This window comes from Malaclemys terrapin, chromosome 4 (genome assembly GCF_027887155.1).
Source record: "Malaclemys terrapin pileata isolate rMalTer1 chromosome 4, rMalTer1.hap1, whole genome shotgun sequence".
Taxonomy (NCBI): domain Eukaryota; kingdom Metazoa; phylum Chordata; order Testudines; family Emydidae; genus Malaclemys; species Malaclemys terrapin.
In genome coordinates this window covers 129,387,415-129,410,076 of record NC_071508.1, presented here as the reverse complement: position 1 = coordinate 129,410,076, position 22,662 = coordinate 129,387,415, and the positions used below count along the sequence as shown (strand labels likewise).

Below are 22,662 nucleotides of genomic sequence, written 5' to 3'. Positions count from 1 at the left end.
TTTCAATAGACTAAATTGCTGCTATAGTTAAAATGTACCTCTCTCTGAAGAATCAAAATGACTAGCGTGGATTTTCATCTCGGTAATAAGAAAAATACTTATTTATTTAGTGTTTTATATCCTCAAAGGCCTGTCTGACTACTAACAAATTCATTCTAGTATTTACTCATTTATTTAGTGTTTTATATCCTCAAAGGCCTGTCTGACTATTGACAAATTAATTCTAGCATTTACTTATAACCAGCCAAACCCTTAATCCTACTTTTGAGATGAGAGCAAAAAATAAACTAAGCTGTATCATGGACTGATCCTTACTCGTCTCTTTTCAGGACAAGGTTAGAAGGTTAAGGACCTGGTTTGCTAGCTAGTGGAACTTGCTGCACTTCAGAGAGCTCTGAGGAAGAACTTCATCTTACTAACAGACTACTCAATAGAGTGATATGGTGGTACATTATAATATTCTGTTGTCCTTTGCCATCAATACAATGACTTCTAAATGCCCCCTTCTCAAAATGGGTCCTAAAAAAAAGGATATTAAGTAAAATTTTAAGTCTTGTTTCACCACTTTAGACCTATTTAATTTTCTAATTTGATCTTTTTCTCAGAAGAAGAACAAGCGGCTCAGATATAGTAACAGTAATCTCCAACCTTTCACTACTATATATATATATATAAAATAAAAGTATATTTTTATACTCAACAGAGTGAGGTATGAGGCACACATCAATATATTCAACTAAATACATGCAGTGGCTTACTGATACAATGCTGACATACATTAAAAATACATATGCAGAGAGACCTCATGGATCCATTCTCCACTTCATTATATGTATACAAGTCTTACTAGTGTTATACCACAATGTAAAGAGTTTTTAAATTATTACTGTGTGCCATTTCTAAATTAATTTAAGTCTGGTTTGAAGTCTGATAAGACCAGAGAGGGGTATATGTTAATATCTTATAGCCCAGGTCATAGTACAAATCAACTTTAACTTCTCTTAAGGAACTACTAAAATCTATTTTTTCACATTCCTGCACACTCCACTACAACAAGAAGCTTGTTTCCAAAGTTTATTCTTCTTCAAAATGCAACATCAAAGGCTTAGGTGCCAGTTGTAGCATATATTTCCTTAGAACAGGTTTTCCAGGATCCTGTGTTTTGGTAGTTTCATTTGTAATTGGTCGTGACTTTTTAAAAATATGTTATCACAGTAAGTAAGTTTTTACCTAAAGTGTATTGATTAATTTTTTGCCTCTAGGTTATAACCCAACACAATTTCACATGAACAATAAGAATTTTGTCTCTCTTAAGAATAATTGTATCTGTCATTTTGATTTGGCTGCTCCTAAGGGCAACCTACAGAGAAGCTTATTTTAAATCTTTGGAAATTCTCTTTCCATGACAAATATGTTAAACAGTATGTAGTGGGGCGGCTGTCCCACTCCATGAGAAAAAGGGCTAGAACAGGCCAGAGAGGCTGCGCAGACCAGCAGCCAATCAGCAAAGGCCTGTGGAGAGCCAATCAGGGCAAAGAAAGAGGCAGCCAATCAGGGCTGGGCTGGGCCCTATATAAAGGCTGCCTAGCAAAGGAGAGGGCAGCCTCTCCCTGACTAGCAAGGGAGGAGGACTGGTTCCTGAGGTAAGGAGGCACTACCTTGGACAGAGTAGTGCTGGGCAGGCTTGGGGGGAGCTGAGGAGAACTCCGGCCCATTATCTGCCAGACTGTGGCCCCTGACTAGAAGGGCTGAGAAGATGCAAGGGGCCAAAGGGGAAGTGGCCCAGGGAAGGTAGGTGGACAAGAGGGGAGAGAAGCTGCTGCTAGGGGGTCCCTGGGTTGGGACCCAGAGTAGCGGGTGGGGCTGGGTCTCCTCCTTGAACTGCACCTGGCCATGGAGGAGTGTGGCTGAGACAGATTGCAACTTGCCCCTGAGGAGAGGGGCTAGACTTTGGGGTTGTGGTTGGCCACTGAGGCAGGTGTAAGCTGAAGGACTGTTGTTACCCTCCCCTCCCCCTCTGCCCCCTGGAAGGGGGTGAGAATGGGGTAGTGGGTGCTGCTGGACAGCAGTGTCCTGAAGTGAGTGGGGAGCAAGACGGTTCCCAAATCAGCAGAGCAAACAGCGGGCAAGACACCCTGTGCAGAGGGTGCTCCACAGCTGACTAGCTAATTCCAGGAGCAACCAGCAGTGGTGAATCCTGACCCCATTACACAGTACAATAATTAGAAAGGTAGGGAAAATGTAATGCCACTGTCATACCTGGAAGGTCTCCATCCTATCTCTCACAATGATTAGCTTTTGATTTTTAAAATCTGGACTGCCACTCTCCTTTTTAAATGGCTGGTTTCTAAGCTTAGCTAGTACAGGCCAATTTGTCTTTATCTCCCAGGCACTGAACTGTAAACTTTCTGCAGTGTCCTAGTTCTCCCAAGTGTAAAAACAGCTGATATGGTCTCTCCAATCAAGGCGGAAGCTTCCCCTGTCAACATAAGCAGGGGTCAATTTATCGCGTCTAGTCTAGATGCAATAAATTGACCGCTGAGCACTCTCCCGTCGACTCCGGTACTCCACCAGGGCAAGAGGCGCAGGCAGAGTCAACAGGAGAGTGTCAGCCGTCGACTTACCCCAGTGAAGACACCACGGTAAATAGATCTAAGTACATTGAGTCCAGCTACGTTATTCGCGTAGCTGAATTTGCGTAACTTAGATCGATTTCCCCCTTCCTCCACAGTGTAGACCAGGCCTTATGTCAGTGGGAGGAAGGCTGTAGTGTAGACACTGACATAATTAAGTCGACATAAGCTGCCTTATGTTGACCTAACTGTGTAGTGTAGACTAGCCCTTTGTTAGTGTGCTAGTTTTCACTTGAGAGCTTGGGTGGCTGATGGAGAATCCATGCCAGATTTTTTTAAAATTTACTTTATAAGTTACTGTCGAACTTTTCCCGTTTATGGAGGGTATTACAGATATGGAAATTTCCTGCAATGTTACTAAAAAAACGTAGTCTATTAAGGTTACCTATTTGTGTGGTCCTGGAATGGGATTGAATATAACCTTTGGGGAAACATGTGATGTGAGGGCTGGGAGTTCAAAGGAGTATATTGAAAATTTTGTAGACAGAATGGACACTTAACAATAAGTGTTAAGTGGATTTACTGGGATACCCTAGGGAGAGGTTAATGCAAATTGCCCAACTCCAGTTATGCAAAAATCTAGCCTGTTGAAACTACACTCTGAGGAGAGGGTCTTTGTCTGCTGTTTACCTGTCACCAAAGACCAAGATCAAAGGCTTCAAGCTGTATAAAGAAACAGCTTCTCTGCCTGCCTTGGTTCTGGTTCCGAATCTAAGACAGTTATGAACTGGTAATCACAAGGAAAACCCAGTTGTAGGTTTTGAGGGACTGACACCTACCAGAGCCCAAGGCTGGAGTTGGGTAATCTCTGGTAAATTTTTTAGCATGCATGTAGGTTCTTTTATTGTTTTTAACATGTTTTTTTTTTGTAATGCTTTCACCTTAAGAATAAATGTGCTCACTTGTAAAGGACTGTGTGGTAATTTATAACTGCTGACAATTGCTCTGGTCATAGTCTTTGGAGAGAAAGCAAAGAGCAGATGCTGGCCTTTTAGGTAGTCTGGCTTGCTGGGAATATCAGTGTAAATCAGAAAGCCGTGCAGCCTTACCACCCAAGTCAGGAGGCAGAGAGACATGACTCTCTGCCCAAGAGAGGTGATGGCTGGGATCCAGTAATCTTTAAGTGGGTGCCCTAAGTGGATTGTGGAGAGGGAATGCAAGTGTAGTTGCCCTGACGTGTGAAAGAGGGCAAGAAGGGAAAATCGAGAAGTAGCTTAAGTCACCACAGGGCACTATATGGCTCAGATGAAGAATCTACTCTCTGTTTACTTTAAAAAGAAGATTATAAATACAGACTGCTGGGTAGTTGTGATGGTGGATTTCCATAGCTGAGGAGCAGAATCCATAGCTTGTTTCCTATAAACCGCACTAACCTCCCTTGAGTGCTATCTTATCTATCTAGATTGTTGAAAAGGAAACAAGCTATACCAGGCATTAAAAAAGAACTAAATCAGTACTTATTTCTTCTTTTAAGTGCTCAAAAATAGATACATTATAACATAACTAATATGAGTTCCCAAATGCAGAATTAGGTGACCTAACTTATATGTACAAGTAAGAAATTTAGACCCTGCATCAATATACTCCCTCAATATCCATAGAACAAAAGTTGCATACCAGAGAGGGGAGGAGGGTAGAAATTAGTTTGAAGACTTACGGCTTGTCTACACAATGGGGTAATGTGTGCTACATGGGTGTGATTTCTAAAGTGCACTAACATGTTGTAGCATTGACAGATCTGGGTAGATCCTGTGGCTGTGTACCAAACATTCCTTAGTGCACTTAGCATTAGATAGCAGGGTCTACAGAGACCAATTAATGTGCAACACGTCAGTGAGCTTTAGAAATCCCCCATAGTGTGCATTGCTGCTTCATATAGGCAAATAATTATTAGGCTGGGCACATCTGCCACTTCTCAAAAATGATAAAATGCCAAATGTCTTCCAGTTTCAGTTTTGTGACTTTTCTTCTGAATAAAATAAGTGCCTAAAGCACAGTATACTTTTTGTATTATACCACAGCCAAGTTAGCTTTGGGTTAGCAAAAGGGTCAGTGGTTTAGAATGTTTGGCTTAACACTGCTACAGGTTTTAGAATTGTACAAACATTTTCAAAAAGTTAAAGTATATACTATCTCACTGATTCTTCCCCTCCTTTTATAATCTAACAAACATTTTTTTTAAATTAACTTATTTTAAAAGCTTTATTCTATGAAAGAAGAGTGTGGGCTTAATAGTATATACCTCTATAATTTTGTTCCAGACAGGACAATGACTAGTAGCATCCCAGAGAGTAATGTGTTTGTCATGTCCACAAGTGAAAAACTGAGGTTTAGAGGGATGGATGGCTAGTCCCCATAGCTCATCAGTGTGACCCTATAAAAATACAAACAAAGTTTCTTCAGATGATGGACAGTAACATCCAAGTTAACACCTTTAATGAAGTTTAATTCTTCCCAATTAATGTGATTAGAATTAGCTTACTGTATAAATAAGCCTTCAGAAATTCTGCTGAGTTTCGATATGTACTTATTTGATCAGTTTCTTTATTGCTGAAGTCACTGTGCTAGTAAATTAATTAAATAGTTCTGTATTTTCATAACATTAGACAAGTTATATTATTGCGCTTACATATTTTAAAACATTAATGCTTTTTATTAGTTTGCGAGGAAACAGCTCACCTGGGTAATTGGAAAAAAGTCTCCTGATAGAGTGCCTTGTAGAACAAAGTTTCTAGTAGTGCCTATCAATACAACATCACCTTTCCCTTCTGCTACTGTTCTTATTGGACCAAACTGCTCTGGAATCTGTGATCATAATAGATAAATGGACTGGTAAGTCAGATGGTACAAAATGGTTTCTCAAGTGTTAATCTGTTTTAAGTATTTATTTCAAGATATATGGCCTTACAAATGGATTTTTTTAAAGCAGTCACACAGCTCTGAGTCTGGTCAAATACAGGGCTATACAATTTAATATAAAAGAATAGAGGACACCATGGGCAGATCCTCGGCTGGTGCAAACTGTCATAGCTCCACTGACTTCAATAGAGCTACAATAATTTATATAATACTCAGGGCCAGCTCCAGGCACCAGCTTAACAAGCAGGTGCTTGGGGCGGCCAAGGGAGAGGGGCAGCATGTGTGGCAATTCCGGGGCAGCAGGTCTCTCACTCCCTCCGCCGATTGCGGCTTTTTATTTTATTTTTGTGCTTGGGGCGGCAGAAATGCTGGAGCCGGCCCTGATAATACTAAACAAAAAGGCATCTACACTAATAGGACATAAAATCTGTGCAACTAAAACCAAGTAAGTCAGCAAATGAAAATGTTATGTTTCCTATAGCAATTAATTCAACCACATTTTATAAATTGTGAAATATTAATATTGGATCAAGTCTTTTTGTATACAAAATCCTTTTCTTTTTTTAAAGAAATTAAAAATCCCTAAGCTGCTCTTGGAGGTACTGACAGGTTTTGCATAAGTACAGCATCTATTGCTTCTGCAAGTGTACACTGCTTTAATTGCACCCAACTTTCTGCTTTCTAGAAGACTCCGGTGCAATCTGGTGCACAGAGCTCAACAATGTGGAAAATTTGACTAGAATAAATGATTTAATAATAAGCCATTATTAAAAAAAACATTATTGGGGGTGGGGAGGTAGGGTGAGAATAACAGAGCAGGAAGTCTGAACATTTTCAGTAGTTAAAGTCAGGGAAAGCCCAAAAGCAGGTGTTCTTACTTGATTTAGAAAACTGACACACTACCCAAGTTGCCAATGCATGTGCAATGCCTCTAGAGCATCTAGTACACTTCACCCACCAGAATATACAGTCTTCCTCTGCTCATGCTCTTTACACAGTGTCTAAATGGTCACATAACCCTTGTCTGCTTTTTCAGATGTAACAAATGCACTCACTGGGACTATTCCTCTATAAAGCTTGAATTTGCAAATTCCTACATAATGGCTCAAGAAATTTTAGTAAAAAAATGTTAAAATTCACCGTTGGACTAAGACCAAGCATGGAAAGTGATAAAAACCATCATCATCACCATCTTGGTTTTGGAAAATAAAACGTGTGAAAGTAGTTTAGTATTTACTATTGCCAAGCACTGTAATAACCTGAAATTTAAAAATGCCTGTCACTATTAATAATTTGACAAAGAAGGGCAGAATTTATATAAGCAAAATTTAATTAGGTGCTTTCCTACCAATGAATGGATGTATTACATTAAAAAAGACTATTTAACAAATCAGTTAATGTATCATTATAGTGATAAGAATCATATTCTATTTATTGATTTGACTGGGACTGCCACAGAATGAGGAGTCCTAAACAAGAGTGCTGATTTAGGGAGCACAGTTCATAAGAAAGTTCATTTTAATTTTCCACTTAAAGTAATAAGTAAAATTTAAAGATCAGTAATATCACCTCAGTCTTGTGAAGTTTTTGATAATTCCCATTCCAAGATATTAGTTTTCTGTCTTTTCCACCTCCTGATACTAGTGTACCATCTCGCAGCATGCAAAGTGCAAAAATGCCACCCTCATGGGCTCCTTGAAGTGCATAGCTTATTCTATTTGTACCTAGACATATGAAGAAAAGAGGTTATTACTGAAATATTTATTTCATTGGATAATTTTTACTTTATTTTTCACAGCAACCTCAAGTCTGGAGTTATAGTCAATGGTTATATGTGTCATAGCTCAAAGAGTAAATCTCTTAAGTGGCATATACCTAACTACGTTGACTTACAGGTTTTACTTGCAATTGAGAATCACAATGATTGTGAACGACAAGGAGAAAATATTAACAAATCCATTATTTAAACTTGCATTTTCCAACCAAGCATGGGTAACGTTTTTTAAGCAATCCTTACATCTTAAAAAAGTGAGGGGCCAATATAAGTTAATAAACTGATATTGTTTGTTTGCTTTTTAATCATGTTTATTTTAACTGCAGATAAATTGAATTTGTTTGGATCACAACATTCTTCTCTGTTTCCTGTTTTTAGGAGGGGAAAAGCCTTCTACTTAGGATATTACAAGCAGGTAGAAGCAATATTTGCCTTCAAACAGCAGCAAAAATCAGAATCTCTGCAGCACAGAGATGGGGAAGGAAAAAACACCTGTGCCTGTCCCAAAAGAATTGGCCAGGTGAGGCAGTCTTTGCAAGGGCAAGTATTCCCTCTGCTACTACCACCTCCTCCCACCACCCAAGAAAGATTTAAAATTGTCTGTTTGGGGAAGAAGAGTGCTGCTGACCATAGGAGAAACTAGTGGGCCAACTAGCATTAACTCAAACTGACCTCCTGAGCACTGCACTCCCTATGCAAAGCCACTGGCTGCTGCCCGCCCACCTGTTTACCCCCGCTCCCTTTCCAACAGCACAAAAGGAAAGCTGGGAGGAAGGGAGAGGAAACAGCTGTGTAGTTCCTAGCCCAGACCGTCTAACTCTACTTGGAATGGATGGGTGTCAAATCTCTTGCTTTGAGGTATGACTGGTGGAGATCTGAGGAAAGAGAAGAGAGAAAGGAGCTGAGCTAAAATACTATTTCCTCCGTCTTCCCCAACAGCAGTACAAAGTGCCTGTGAGGAGCAGAAGTAGAAGCAGAGATGAGCTGACCAACAGCACGCAGGTGGGCAAAGCTCTACAAGAGTAGATCATTGGGGTTTCAGTTCATACTTCCTTGCCTGGGGATTTCACCAACCCTTCCTCCTCTGCCCTACAGAGTTGATTTTCAGTCTCTTGGGAGATGGAACAGAGGTGCCTATGACTCATATCCCATCTCCCTTTGCTGGCAGACCCTGTTGGGGGGGTTCTCCTAACCCCATTATCCCCCCAACAGTAAATATCCTTAGGGTATTGTTGCTGTTTGTCTTCATGCAAATGCTGCTGCCTGAAGCCTAAGACAGAGGCTTTTCTTTCTAGAAATCTCAAACAGAGAATTAGTGAGGGACCATGAAGCTATCCACAATTGTTTTCTTAAAAATCTGAGCCACTCCGTTTAACTCTCACATTTTATTAGAGAATGAAATTGATGGAGGTGGTGTTTCTGTGATTAAAACTGTAGATTCAGATTAATAAGTAGAGCAGCAGCATATTGTCATTTTTAGTTGTTCTAACTGTTCTAAATAAAAGCACTGTAACCTTTTCAGGCCTACTGTTATTGTGACACCTCAAATAATCTGTCAAGGGTTTTTTGTTAATTAAGGGACCTGCTCTCCTATCAATACACAGGCATAACTTCAGTAGTACATGTGATCACCATAAGGAAACTAGACCTATACTGTTCATACTGTAGCTTGTACTTATTTTGATTAAATAAAAACTTTTTCTGCCACTTCTCCTATTTGTCAGTAAATCCATAACACTCTGCATAGCAGTTTGTTTTTATTTTCATCTTGGGCTCTGCAATTTAACACTTGAATACAGAGAGCACATTACATTTCAGTTTGGTGCTATGACTGCCAAACATACAGCTGCTAAAACCTGGGAACAGAAAATCAAATTCTATTTGATTAGACTTTGGCAGAGGCCCCCAGAGAAGTCAAGTTTATCCTTGTTAAAAATGTAGTAATTTTTGCCTAAAAATTCACAGCAACACCTTTAAAAAACTGTTATTTACCTGTACAGTAACTATTGTTCTTTGAGATGTTTTGTGGACCATAGGTGTATGCAGGGCCAACGAGAGTGGGGGGGAGGGGAAACCGGTACAAATTACCGGGGCCCGGCGGTCCAGAAGGGGACCTGGGGCCCGGCTTCCCCGCCCCCTTGTCGGCCCCATTTAGCCGGTCCGCCCTTGCTGGGGGTCCCGAAAAATTTTTTTCACTGGGGCCTGAACCTGCTCTCGGCGGCCCTGGGTGTATGTGTGCCCAATGCACTCGAGTCAGACTTTTGCCAGCAGTAACACTAGGTGGCACACGTGCCCCTGCTCCCCTGATGCTCAAAGTCAAAGGCATAAAAGAGATGTAGCTGCTGCCTTCCTTTACATTCCTTCACACCCACCATCTAACTAATGCCCAAAGTAGCAGGGATGATGGGAGGGTTGTGGAACGCATATGTGCACAAAACATCTCAAAGAACAGATAAGTAACTGTTTTTTCTCTTTTGAGTGATTGTGTACATATACATTCTACTATAGGTGACTCACCAGCAGTTCCTTTATAGGTAGTGTAACTTCAGATTGTTTGAAAAGAGACTTCAGCACTGACTTGCTGAAACTGGCGTAATTCCAGGAAGCTCGAGTGATAGCATAGTGTCTAGAAAAGGTATGTACTGACAATCACGTTGCTGCCTTGCAGATGTCCGTTATCAGGATGTTACCCAGATTCCTTGCCTTGATTCCTTAGACAGAAGGTCCTTGATATAGGACAGTGTACCAGTAGTGTCTTGGTCAGTTTGGAGCTCTAAGGATTAAAGTCACTTTGTCTCTTTTTTTAGCTTCCAATTCACCCCCCGGGTGACAGAGACAGGAGGAAATATGTACATTAGAAGACCTGACCAATAGAAAAGGAAGGAGTCTGTCAAAGAACCTGGACTGTGACTGCCCTGGAGCAGAATGTCCTGCACTTGTTCAGGCTGGTCACAAAGAGGTCTATTACCAGATAATGCCACTGATGGATAATCTGATACAGACTGTCCTTGTGTATTGACCACTTGTGATGGTCTACCACATTCCTGCTGAGGGAATCTGCAATAATATTCCTTATCCCTGGGAGATGAAATGTCTTTAAGACATTGTTCTTTATGTAGAGGTTCCACAGATGGATTGTTTCTTGGCACAATTAATTTGTCCTTCTCTGGGCTTGCCTACACTTAAAATGCTATAGCAGCTATGCCCCGCCAACACACAGCCCCTAGCTACCCATTCCCTGAACCCTGAGTGGTTTTCAAACTTTTTGAGCTGAGTCTCCTCCTCCCTCGCTATAAGTTATAATTTTTGGTTGCCCCTCCGCTCCCCTCCCGCCAACCCAGACAAGTTGGGTGGCCTGCTGAGGTGAGTCAGGGGATTAGGGTGACCAGATGTCCCGATTTTATAGGGACAGTCCTGATTTTTGGGTCTTTTTCTTATATAGGCTCCTATTACTACCCCCATCCCGATTTTTCACATTTGCTGTCTGGTCACTCCACCGGGGATAGAGGTGGAGCTCCCTCCCTGGATCCCGCCGTGCGGAGCTGGCCTGAGCCCCATTGGCCCCTGGTCCCCCTAAATAGAAGTCAAACTACATCTATGTCTGAGGCCCTCCACCTGCACCGCCCCACTTGGCCCAGAGCCTGGAGTCCCTCCCTTCCCCAATGGACCCTGGAGTTTTTATAGCATGTTGTGGGGGGCCTCAGAAAGAAAAAGGTTGAGAACCCCTGACCTAGAGCATAATAGGTTAATACGTAATAACCAACATGGATTTGTCAAGAAGAAAATCATGCCAAACTAACCTAATTTCCTTCTTTGACAGGGTAACTGGCCTAGTAGATTGGATTGAAGCAGTAGACATAATATTTCTTGATTTTTAGTAAGCCCTTTGACACAATCCCACATGACCTTCTTATAACAAAACTACAGAAATGTGATCCAGATAAAATTACTATAATTTGGGTGCATAACTGATTGCAAGAGTAATTATTAAGGCTGCAAGTCTGTCACGGTTGTCACAGATTCTGTGACCTCTGACTTCTGCAGCAGCAGCAGTTTGGGTGTGTGGGAGGGGGCTCAGGGCTAGGGGCAGGAGGTTGGGGAATGAAGGGGGGCACTTACTTCTCGGTGGGGGGCTCCCCAACTCCCACTGGCATGGCCCCCCTGCAGCTCCTAGGCAGCGGGGGGGCTGGGGAGTGTCCTGCAGGCCCCACCCCCACAGCTCCTATTGGCTGTAATTCCCGGCCAATGGGGCTTGCGGCAGCCGGCGCTTGTGGCAGGAGCAGCGGAGCTCCTGTCCTGGCTCCTCCGCTGCCTAGGAGCTGCAGGGACGCAGAGCCGGATATGAAACCCCTGCCAACCCTTCCTCCACCAGCACCTGCGGCGGCCCTGGACCACCCCTGCCAGAGCACCTGCAGCCCCCTGCCCAAGTTTTAGCCCGTGAATTTTTGTTTATGGCCCATGACCTGTCCATGACTTTTACTAAAACTACCCATGACTAAAACGTAGCCTTAGTAAACTATCAATGGTTCACTGTAAAACTGAGAGGATGTATCTAGTGAGTCCCACAGGGGTCTGTCCTGAATTAGATACTATTCAATATTTTCTTAAGTGACTTGGATAATGGAGTGCTGCATATGCTTATAAAATCTGTGATGACATCAAGCTGGGAGGGGTTGCAAGCACTTTGAAGGGCAGGATTAGAATTCAAAATGACCTTGACAAATTGGAGAATTGGTCTGAAATTCAATAAAGACAAGTGCAAAGTACTATAATCCGGAGGAAGTACTAATACAAAATGGGGACTAAGTGGCTAAGCAGAAAATGATCTGGAGGGGGGGGATATAGTTGACTCATATTCAGTTTTTGACCCACTATCTGTTGCAATTGCAAAACAGGCTTAATAATATTCTGTGGTGTATTAACAAGAATGTTATATGTGAGACATGGGAGGTAACTCTCCCGCTCTATTTGGCACTGGTAAGGCCACAGCTGGAAGCACGGTGTCCAGTTCGGGCGGCACACTATAAACTCCAGAAGAGTGCTACAAAAATTATAAAAGGTTTGGTAAACCTGACCTATGAGGAAAGGTTAGAACAATCTTGGCATGTTTAGTCTTAAGAAAAGAAGACTGGGGCGGAGGGGAGAGAAACACACCCCATAACAGTCCTCAAATATATTAAGAGCTGTCATAAAGAGGACAGTCCTCAATTGTTCTCCATGTCCACTGAAGGTAGGACAAAAAGAAATCGGCTTAATCAGCAGCAAAGGAAATTTAGGTTAGTTATTAGGAAAAAAACATTCTAACTATAAGGACAGTTAAGCACTGGACCATGCTTAAGGGAGATGGTTGAATCCCTGTCACTGGAGGTTTTTAAGAACAGGTTAGACAAACACCTGTCTGGGATGGTCTAGGTTTACTTGTTCCTACATCAGTGCGGGAGGCTAGACTAGATGACCTTTTGAGGTCCCTTACAGCCCTACATTTCTATGATTCTATTAAAGTATGTGCCTTGCAAAATGAGGGCAGCATACCAGTCCTCCATTTCCAAGAAAAGGCTAATACATGCAAGGTAACCATCCTGAACTGGATTTTCCTGATCCCCTGTTCAAGTTTATTGGATCTGGGATGGGTCAAAGACCATCTTTCTTTTGGGGGATCAGGAAGTAGCAGGAACAAAAGCCTTTCCATCTGTGTTGATGAGAACTCCCTCTATTGCTTCCAGATCCAAAAAGAGACTGTACTTCTTGTATTAATGCACCCTGTGAGATGAGTCCCTGAAAAGGCACAGGGAAGGTGTGTTGATGAAGGGAAGGGAATTGAACTGGATAACATATTGTTCCTTTACAACAGTGCTGAGAACCCAACTATCTGAGGATATTCCTGTCCATGCACTGTAGAAGGAAGATAGCTGGTTTCCAAATGGAGGGGGATCAAAATTTTTGAGATGGTTTACACTTGATATGCTGTCCTCGAGTGTGACGTTAAAATGACTGTTTCAAAGCTGACATCTGGTGAGAAGGGCCTGCTGTGGATGAAACTGATGTGTGATTTCCACGTAGAGAAATCTGAGGTCTCAAGTGATAGTAAAACCTATGTTATGCTTGTGGTCAACTATTTCATCTTCCTCACTGGGGTATAGACCCTCAGAGAGCGAAGAGTGGCATGGGAATCTTTTAACATACAGCATTGTCAGTCTTCTGGAAGAAGAACTTAGTACCCTCAAGGGCAAGTCTTCTATTGTATTTTGTAGTTCCCTTGGGATTCCAGAGGTCTGCAACCAAGAAGAACACCTCAGGGAGATGGCTGTCACAACTGAATGTGAAGATGTGTCACATGAGTCAGTAGCCACTTGGAGAGACGTCTGAGCAATGAGATGACCTTCAGTGACTATGGCCAAGAACTGCTCTTTATAATCCCCTGGTAACTTGTCTACATATTTAGAAATTGCAGACCAAATAATAAAGGAATACTTTGCCAATAAAGCTTGATAATTTGGGATTCTCATTTGAAGACTTACAGTGGTGCAGCCTTTCAACCATGTAAATTCAATCTCTTAAACTGTCTTTGGGGTAGCATTGGGGAATGACTGCCTCGATAGTTCATTTGCCACAGTAATAACTAAGGAATCTGTTGTAGGGTGAATGAAAAAATAATCATATTCTTGTTGGGGAACCTGATATCATCTATCCACCAATGAATTGAAGCTGGTGTCTGCCAAAGGGCTTGGTTCCAGTAGGCATTGGTTAATAGGAAGGACAACCCCTCCTGGGGGGATTGGAGTCTGCAGCATATTTAATAGTTTGTGCAGGTTCTTTTGCACAAGTTCTGCATGCACTCCTAAGGAAGCAGCCACTCTCCTCATGAGGTCTTGAAAGACCTTGAAGTCTTCAGGTGGAGGTAAAGTTGACTCCAGTGTGATAGCCTCCTCTGGAGAAAAGGAAGAAATGCAAGGAGGAATATTCAGGGGTTCCTCTGTTGATACCTCTTGGTCTGTGGATTCTGTCAAGGGGTGATCTTGTGGTTTCATGGAGCTTCACAAGTAGCTACAGGAGCTGGAGAAGGTGACTCCTCCTGCATTGTGTAGTTGGTGGAGGTCCAGAAAGCCTTGGAGAACCCCACAAGGCCCAAGTTTTTGTAGTGCTCATGGTGGAGGGCACCATACTGGGGCATCTTTATAATTGTAGTGATCTTGATCCCTGGGCTGTGTATCCCTAGAATAAGACCTGCATAGAGATCTGAAAGACCTTAGAGATAAAGGTCTTTCATGGTCAGAGTCCAACAACGAGAAAATATAACTCTCCTCTGTAAATGGAGGTATCAGTCCTATGCCCAGACCTCCAACACCCCCTGGAAATACATGATGTTGCCCCCAAAATACTGACATTGAAGAAGTATCTAACAGTGCCAGAGGAGGAGACAAGGTGAACAGAATGGTGAAAGATGAGTCGATGTTGACCATGCTAATGTGTACTGGACTGAAGATGCAGAAGCTGTAGTGGCAGGTGCCGGAAGAGCTGATGGAACTAAGGGAGGAGCAGACAGAGCTGAAGCAGCTGCAGTTGGAGTTGGCTGATGCAGCAGAGGTAAGTACAGTAAAGGGAAACACAGTAAATCTCTTGCCACATGAAAGGCTTGTGGCATTAACGGCACCAACAACAGACGTAAGTTTCCAGCCGCAGGAGCTGGTACCGGATCCAACAGTGCCAGGGTTGAAGATCTCTCTGGTAACAGAGATGGCACCAGTCCCAACAGCCCTGCTGGAGTCAATAATGCCACCTCAGATGGCACTAGTGTGTTGGTGCTTGGGCCCATACCTTGGCACTACAGGACTTTTTGTGAGATTAGGAGTGTGGCCTATCAGCCTCAGAAAGTTTTGAAAGCTTTGATGAAGCTGCAAGACAGGAAGATCTAAGCTTTGGAGCTGTGGCAACCAGAGGGGCACTCCTTGTGGAGGACCTCTCTACTTTCTTGTGGTCAGGGTCAGGCTCTGAAGAGGGACACATCGCCTTGTAGAGAAGATGAACCTTCAGACAGAAATCTCATGGAGAACAGGGAACTGATTAGGCGAGACATGTGGAGGAGAAATTCCCTAATGTGGAAGCAGAAAAGTAAGAGAAAAAGGAGGATCTGGGGGTAGATGTCTTTAGACCATTTAAGGATTGGGCAAAGGAAACCAACCCTAACAACACGAGAGTTGTAGGAGATGCTGTTTTCGCCTTGCTTTCAGTTGATAAGGATGGAATGCTGACTTAAGCAGAAACCTTGAAATAAGCTGGCATCTGGAGGGAATTTGTATAAACAAAGGAGAACCGTTAGCCGTTGATGTATGTAACGGGAAGGTATAAATACTTGTCTTATACTGCTTGTAAGGGGAAGATCCTCCTAAGCTCAGGGGATCCCCCTGTCCGACCGCAGTCTTCTCTTGCAATTGCTTGTAATAAACTGTCTCTGACTTGTTGCCAACAAACGCAGAGTGAGGATTGTTTTCTTCCACACTAACAAATTAGGCAGCAGTTATGTTTATCAGTGACAGGGATAACAGCCATGCATGTGGCACACTGTTTAAATCCGGGGTATTTCTGCATGGCAAAAATCACTAAAATCACTGTCAGCTAATTGCCTACTAAACTATAACGATAGTAAATGAATTATAACTATATACAAAGTGAGAAATTCTCTTTCTAAGCTGGCTAACCGAGGCTCAAGAGTGATGGAGAGCTCCAGTTCTTGCCATAAGAAGGAACTGAGAAGGAGGCAGCGGTCATGCCCCTTTTATGCCCTTGGCTATAACCACAAGGAAGGCAGGATTGCATGCGCTGCCTAGTGGTACTGCTGTCAGAATTATCTGACTCAAATGCACTGGGCACAGATACACTTATAGTGGAATGTATACGTGCACAATCACTTGAAGGAAAATAAACAGTTGTTCTATTTTAATGTAGTATACAATGCAGTGTTATAATCTGTCTTGTTTTACCTTTTCCCCAGACTAAGATGTTTCCACTTGAGTCTCCTGTAATTGTATCACCATTTTCAGAAAAGGTCACACACAGGACAAACTTTGGCTTCTCTTGTTTCTGTATGGTAGAGAATTAGTACATTTACAGCAACACACAGTCCATTCCTTTTAGCTGTATGTATTTAATTCAATTTAGTCCTAATATTAATACTGTAATATTTTCTTTTTATTCATCTGAAAAAAAAAAGCAGGAGCTACTAGAGGCCTTCAGAAATTAAGTTCTGCAAACACTGTCAGAAAAGCTTGAGATTTCTTTCAGAGTAGCAGCCGTGTTAGTCTGTATCCGCAAAAAGAACAGGAGTACTTGTGGCACCTTAGAGACTAACAAATTTATTAGAGCATAAGCTTTCATGGACTGGAAGTGGGCTATAGTCCACGAAAGCTTATGCTCTAATAAATTTGTTAGTCTCTAAGGTGCCACAAGTACTCCTGTTCTTTTTAAGATTTCTTTGAAGAACAACGAGGAAGTTCTGTGAGGCGTAGGTGCTCCAGGTATATTTGTTCTGGAAGTAACAAATGCATCTGTAATACTTTCTCAGCTTAACTGAGGCTATCCTTAAAAATGCATTTAAAAATGAAAACAGAAAATGTCAAGGCACAAATTTAAGAGTTCCAACTTTAAAATGTTTATAACTTTACAATTACTTGAATAATTTTCTTCAACTTGGCTTGCTTAAGGAGATAGATTTTAAAAAGTAGAACATGTTAAACACTGGAACATGTATAGCCCACATGATTTATACTGCAGCATTTGAAAAAAAAAATTAGCCCAAAGAAAGGGAGAGAAGCAGTGGGGAGGAGACATGGATTTTTTTTCTGAATATGCTATGTTTTGTGCACAGGTCTAGAGAAACTCAGCTAGAGGGCATTGAAACATCCAGAAGTAGGGCAAGGCAGTTACTAAGCATGCTCTGTAGCTGTTTGTGAAGCTGTATAAGACGTTTTCATTTAGGGCAAGCAGTTTTTACTCCTGGAGGAATTCTGCTCCAAAAAATTAAAAATTCTGCACATACTATTTGAAAATTCTTCAAAATTCTGCATATTTTATTTGTCAAAATAACATAATATAATCATGCCAGTTTCAATTATTTGGGTAATTTATTTCAAAATCTCTGTCAGCAAGGATGTCTGTAACAATACAGACCAAAAATAAAGAGTCTGGTAAAAATTTTTTGACAAATTCCTTACTAGGCATATTAATACAGAACTTTGAGTAATTAATTTAAATTACAGTACAGAACAGTATTTCCTACACGTGTCAGAAGCAGTGCAACGCTTGGGAGAGTCAGGAGTAATGGAAGAGCTGAGGGAGAGGGAAGGAGCCTAGGAGTGAACCTGGAGGGTGTTGGGTGTGTGTGCGAGAAGGTTTTTTGGGCGGGGATTGTTAGGGAATTGGAAAACCTCCCCCATGCAGACCCTGGCTAACCCCAAGCCCCTCCTATTCAATCAGGCACATTTGCCTGTCCCTCCACCCCTATCCCCATATGTCTCTGCAACTCCTCTCCCCCATCTCCAGGCTCAATTCTGTCACCCCACTACCTCCTGAGTCCATGCCCCAGTCTGTCCCCCCACTAGCCATTCTGAACCCCAGTTTATGATCCCCCAGCAGCCCTGGGTGCTTCGCTCTGTCCTAACCTGGCTCCGTGGGCAGGGTGCTGTGATGAACTTCTACTCCTGGGGGAATTCTGCAGCACTGGGCAGAGAATTTTTCCCCCCCCACAGAAAATACATTCTGTTCCAGAAATGATGCAGTCTGCCTTTTGCCCACCAGAGGCCACTATGATGCCAGAACAGCCAGCTGCATTCTTGCAGCTAGCTGTTCTGGTGCCACAGTGTCCTCTGGTGGGCAAAGGTGGAATAGCAGCACTTCTTGAGCAGAATGTATTTTATGCGGGAAAATACAAAATTATGTGGACAGAGGAATTCTGCACATCTGCAGATGTGCAGAATTCCCCCCGGAGTAAGTTTTGCAGGTCCCACACATACTCATCATTTGAGAGCTTAGTCAATCAGAACTGGGGGGCGGGAAGGGAAGGTTATAGATATAGAAGTTAAAGACAGCCCTGGTGCAAGTGCTGGAGGAACCAACTAGGGGCAGAGCTTTTCTTGACCTGCTGCTCACAAACAGGGAAGAATTAGTAGGGGAAGCAAAAGTGGATGGGAACCTGGGAGGCAGTGACCATGAGATGGTCGAGTTCAGGATCCTGACACAAGGAAGAAAGGAGAGCAGCAGAATACGGACCCTGGACTTCAGAAAAGCAGACTTTGACTCCCTCAGGGAACAGATGGGCAGGATCCCCTGGGAGAATAATATGAAGGGCAAAAGGGGTCCAGGAGAGCTGGCTGTATTTTAAAGAATCCTTATTGCGGTTGCAGGAACAAACCATCCCGATGTGTAGAAAGAATAGTAAATATGGCAGGCGACCAGCTTGGCTAAACAGTGAAATCCTTGCTGATCTTAAACGCAAAAAAGAAGCTTACAAGAAGTGGAAGATTGGACAAATGACCAGGGAGGAGTATAAAAATATTGCTCAGGCATGCAGGAGTGAAATCAGGAAGGCCAAATCACACTTGGAGTTGCAGTTAGCAAGAGATGTTAAGAGTAACAAGAAGGGTTTCTACAGGTATGTTAGCAAGAAGAAGAAAATCAAGGAAAGTGTGGGCCCCTTACTGAATGAGGGAGGCAACCTAGTGACCGAGGATGTGGAAAAAGCTAATGTACTCAATGATTTTTTTGCCTCTGTCTTCACGCACAAGGTCAGCTCCCAGATTGCTGCAGTGGGCAGTACAGCATGGGGAGAAGGTGACCAGCCCTCTGTGGAGAAAGAAGTGGTTCGGGACTATTTAGAAAAACTGGACGTGCACAAGTCCATGGGGCCGGATGCGCTGCATCCGAGGGTGCTAAAGGAGTTGGCGGGTGAGATTGCAGAGCCACTAGCCATTGTTTTTGAGAACTCATGGCGATCGGGGGAGGTCCCAGATGACTGGAGAAAGGCTAATGTAGTGCCCATCTTTGGGAAAGGGAAGGAGGAGGATCCGGGGAACTACAGGCCAGTCAGCCTCACCTCAGTCCCTGGAAAAATCATGGAGCAGGTCCTCAAGGAATCAATTATGAAACATTTAGAGGAGAGGAAAGTGATCAGGAACAGTCAGCATGGATTCACGAAGGGGAAGTTGTGCCTGACTAACCTAATTGCCTTCTATGATGAGATAACTGGCTCTGTGGATGAGGGGAAAGCAGTGGATGTGTTATTCCTTGACTTTAGCAAAGCTTTTGATACGGTCTCCCACAGTATTCTTGCCGCCAAGTTAAAGAAGTATGGGCTGGATGAATGGACTGTAAGGTGGATAGAAAGCTGGCTAGATCGTCGGGCTCAACGGGTAGTGATCAATGGCTCCATGTCTAGTTGGCAGTCGGTTTCAAGCGGAGTGCCCCAAGGGTCGGTCCTGGGGCCGGTTTTGTTTAATATCTTTAATAATGATCTGGAGGATGGTGTGGACTGCACTCTCAGCAAGTTTGCAGATGACACTAAACTAGGAGGCGTGGTAGATACACTAGAGGGTAGGGATCGGATACAGAGGGACCTAGACAAATTAGAGGATTGGGCCGAAAAAAACCTGATGAGGTTCAACAAGGACAAGTGCAGAGTCCTGCACTTAGGACGGAAGCATCCCATGCACTGCTACAGACTACGGACCGAATGGCTAGGTAGCAGGTCTGCAGAAAAGGACCTAGGGGTCACAGTGGACGAGAAGCTGGATATGAGTCAACAGTGTGCTCTTGTTGCCAAGAAGGCTAACGGCATTTTGGGCTGTATAAGTAGGGGCATTGCCAGCAGATCGAGGAACGTGATCGTTCCCCTTTATTCGACATTGGTGAGGCCTCATCTGGAATACTGTGTCCAGTTTTGGTCCTCACACTACAAGAAGGATGTGGAAAAATTGGAAAGAGTCCAGCGGAGGGCAACAAAAATGATTAGGGGTCTGGAGCACATGACTTATGAGGAGAGGCTGAGGGAACTGGGATTGTTTAGTCTCCAGAAGAGAAGAATGAGGGGGGATTTGAAAGCAGCCTTCAACTATCTGAAGGGGGGTTCCAAAGAGGATGGAGCTCGGCTGTTCTCAGTGGTGGCAGATGACAGAACAAGGAGCAATGGTCTCAAGTTGCAGTGGGGGAGGTCCAGGTTGGATATCAGGAAAAACTATTTCACTAGGAGGGTGGTGAAACACTGGAATGTGTTACCTAGGGAGGTGGTGGAGTCTCCTTCCTTGGAGGTTTTTAAGGCCCGGTTTGACAAAGCCCTGGCTGGGATGATTTAGCTGGGAATTGGTCCTGCTTTGAGCAGGGGGTTGGACTAGATGACCTCTTGAGGTCCCTTCCAACTCTGTATTCTATGATTCTATGATTCTATGGCTGATTGCCTGGGCTCAGCAGGACGAAGAGAAATGTCTGATGTGAGCAGGGCCAGCTCCAGGATTTTTGCCATCCCAAGTGGTGAAAAAAAAAAAGGCGCAATCGCAATCCACGGCAGCTCTACCGCCCGCTTTCTTCTTCGGCGGCAATTCGGCAGCAGGCCCTTCCCTCCGAGAGGGACTGAGGGACCCTCCGCCGAATTGCCGCCGAAGAGCCCAACATGCCAACCCTTCCCCTTAGCCACCCCAAGCACCTGCTTGCTCAGCTGGTGCCTGGAGCTGGCCCTGGCTGTGAGGGCTGACTAACTCTTTGGATATAGGCTATAGATTCCTGTTTCACCAGCAGCTGAGTAAACCAATCAGCTATTAACTCAAGGACTGGAATGCTGCTAGCTGTAAGGATCCCCAGACTTTTTTTTGCTGACAAGGCTTTGAAGCATTCAGAAAAGAACAGAGTCTTTCAGACTCTGAAGAATCCAGGTGACACACACTGCATATTATGACCATTATACAGAGACTGAAAAGTTATCTCTGAAAGAATATCAGAGGAGAATATGTGTAGTAAAGTATAGAAGTGTAAATGTCACGTTAAATCCTTTCATTTAAATATATGTAACAGCAACAAAGTGAAGAAGTCTGTATAAGGATTTACTACTTAATGTAAGGTTGTCAAACAATTAATTTTTTTTATTAATTGTGAGATAAAAAAATAGCCATGATTAATCGCAGTTTTAATTGCACTGTTAATAACAGAATACCAATTTAAGTTTATTATACATATTTTTATATTGATTTCAGTTACAACACTGAATAGAAAGTGTACAGTGCTCACTTTATATTATTTTTGATTACAAATATCTGCACTGTAAAAAAGAGAAACAAAAGAAACAGTATTTTTCAATTTACCTCATACCAGTACTGTAGTGCAATCTCTTTATCATGAAATGTAGAATTTTTTTTAAATAACTGCACTCAAAAACAAAAAAAAATGTAAAACTTTAGAGCCTACAAGTCCACTCAGTCCTACTTCTTGTTCAGCCAATCACTAAGACAAACAAGTTGCTTTACATTTACAAGAGATAATGCAGCCCACTTCTTATTTACAATGTCACCTGAAAGTGAGAACAAGTGTTCACATGGCACTGCTGAAGTTGGCGTTGCAAGGTATTTATGTGCCAGATATGCTAAACGTTCATATGCCCCATTATGCTCAGCCCTGAGATTTAACTTTTCAGTACTTTTCAGAAAGCATTACACAAAGACAGAAATCTGGCCTGTGCTTCAGCAAGGAGTTAAGCTGAGGTGCAGAAAAAAGGGGAATGTAATATAGTTAAACATAATAGAATTTTAGTAATCCATCCCCGTTACACACACAGGATGCATGCTGACATTTCTTTATGCAGTTACTTTGATTGCACATTCAAGTCAGATAATTTAAACAAGCAAGGGTTAACTAGACACCATAGTAGCCATCTGTACACACTGCAGAAACATTTTATTTGTGCTTGCAACTGTAGTAACTATGCATGCAAATGGAAATGCAAAAATCAAAGTGGAGTTCAGACCTACTTTTTTAAAAGCAAGACCTTTAAGTAAAAATGATATTTACAAAATAGACTTAGAATGGAATTTTTAGCTTTGTCTCGTTTTGAAATATGTATGTGCAGAACTTTAGATCTGAAAAGAACATATGGGAAAGAAAATTCATGTTCACATACATTTGCAACTCAATCAAGTTGTATTTCTCAAATTACCCTTGGTGGGAAAAAACCCCTACCACCTTTGGGCTCTGGCCAAACATGGAAACTTTCAATCCAAAAGGAATTTGAGAAAATTAAGAGAAAGTGAAAACAAGAATGTAGAGACTAGAATGGAAACTAGATTTTGACCTTCACTGTAGTGATAACCACCTAGGACTGCTGCATGCTATGCTAGGGTACTGTAATAATATATTACAAATGCT

General features: G+C 42.6%; 1 protein-coding gene across 3 annotated transcripts in view; it reads right to left on the bottom strand.

The window, feature by feature from the left end:
• The window catches only part of EML1 (EMAP like 1), a 177,058-nt gene that overhangs the window by 9,717 nt on the left and 144,679 nt on the right, over nt 1-22,662 (bottom strand). For all 3 annotated transcript variants that reach the window (XM_054025083.1, XM_054025082.1, XM_054025084.1), the window contains 4 exons: nt 16,245-16,344; nt 7,062-7,216; nt 5,313-5,438; nt 4,876-5,007 (listed from right to left, as the gene is read on the bottom strand). In XM_054025083.1, the coding sequence (XP_053881058.1) occupies nt 4,876-5,007; nt 5,313-5,438; nt 7,062-7,216; nt 16,245-16,344 (513 nt within the window). The remainder of the gene's footprint in view (nt 1-4,875; nt 5,008-5,312; nt 5,439-7,061; nt 7,217-16,244; nt 16,345-22,662) is intronic.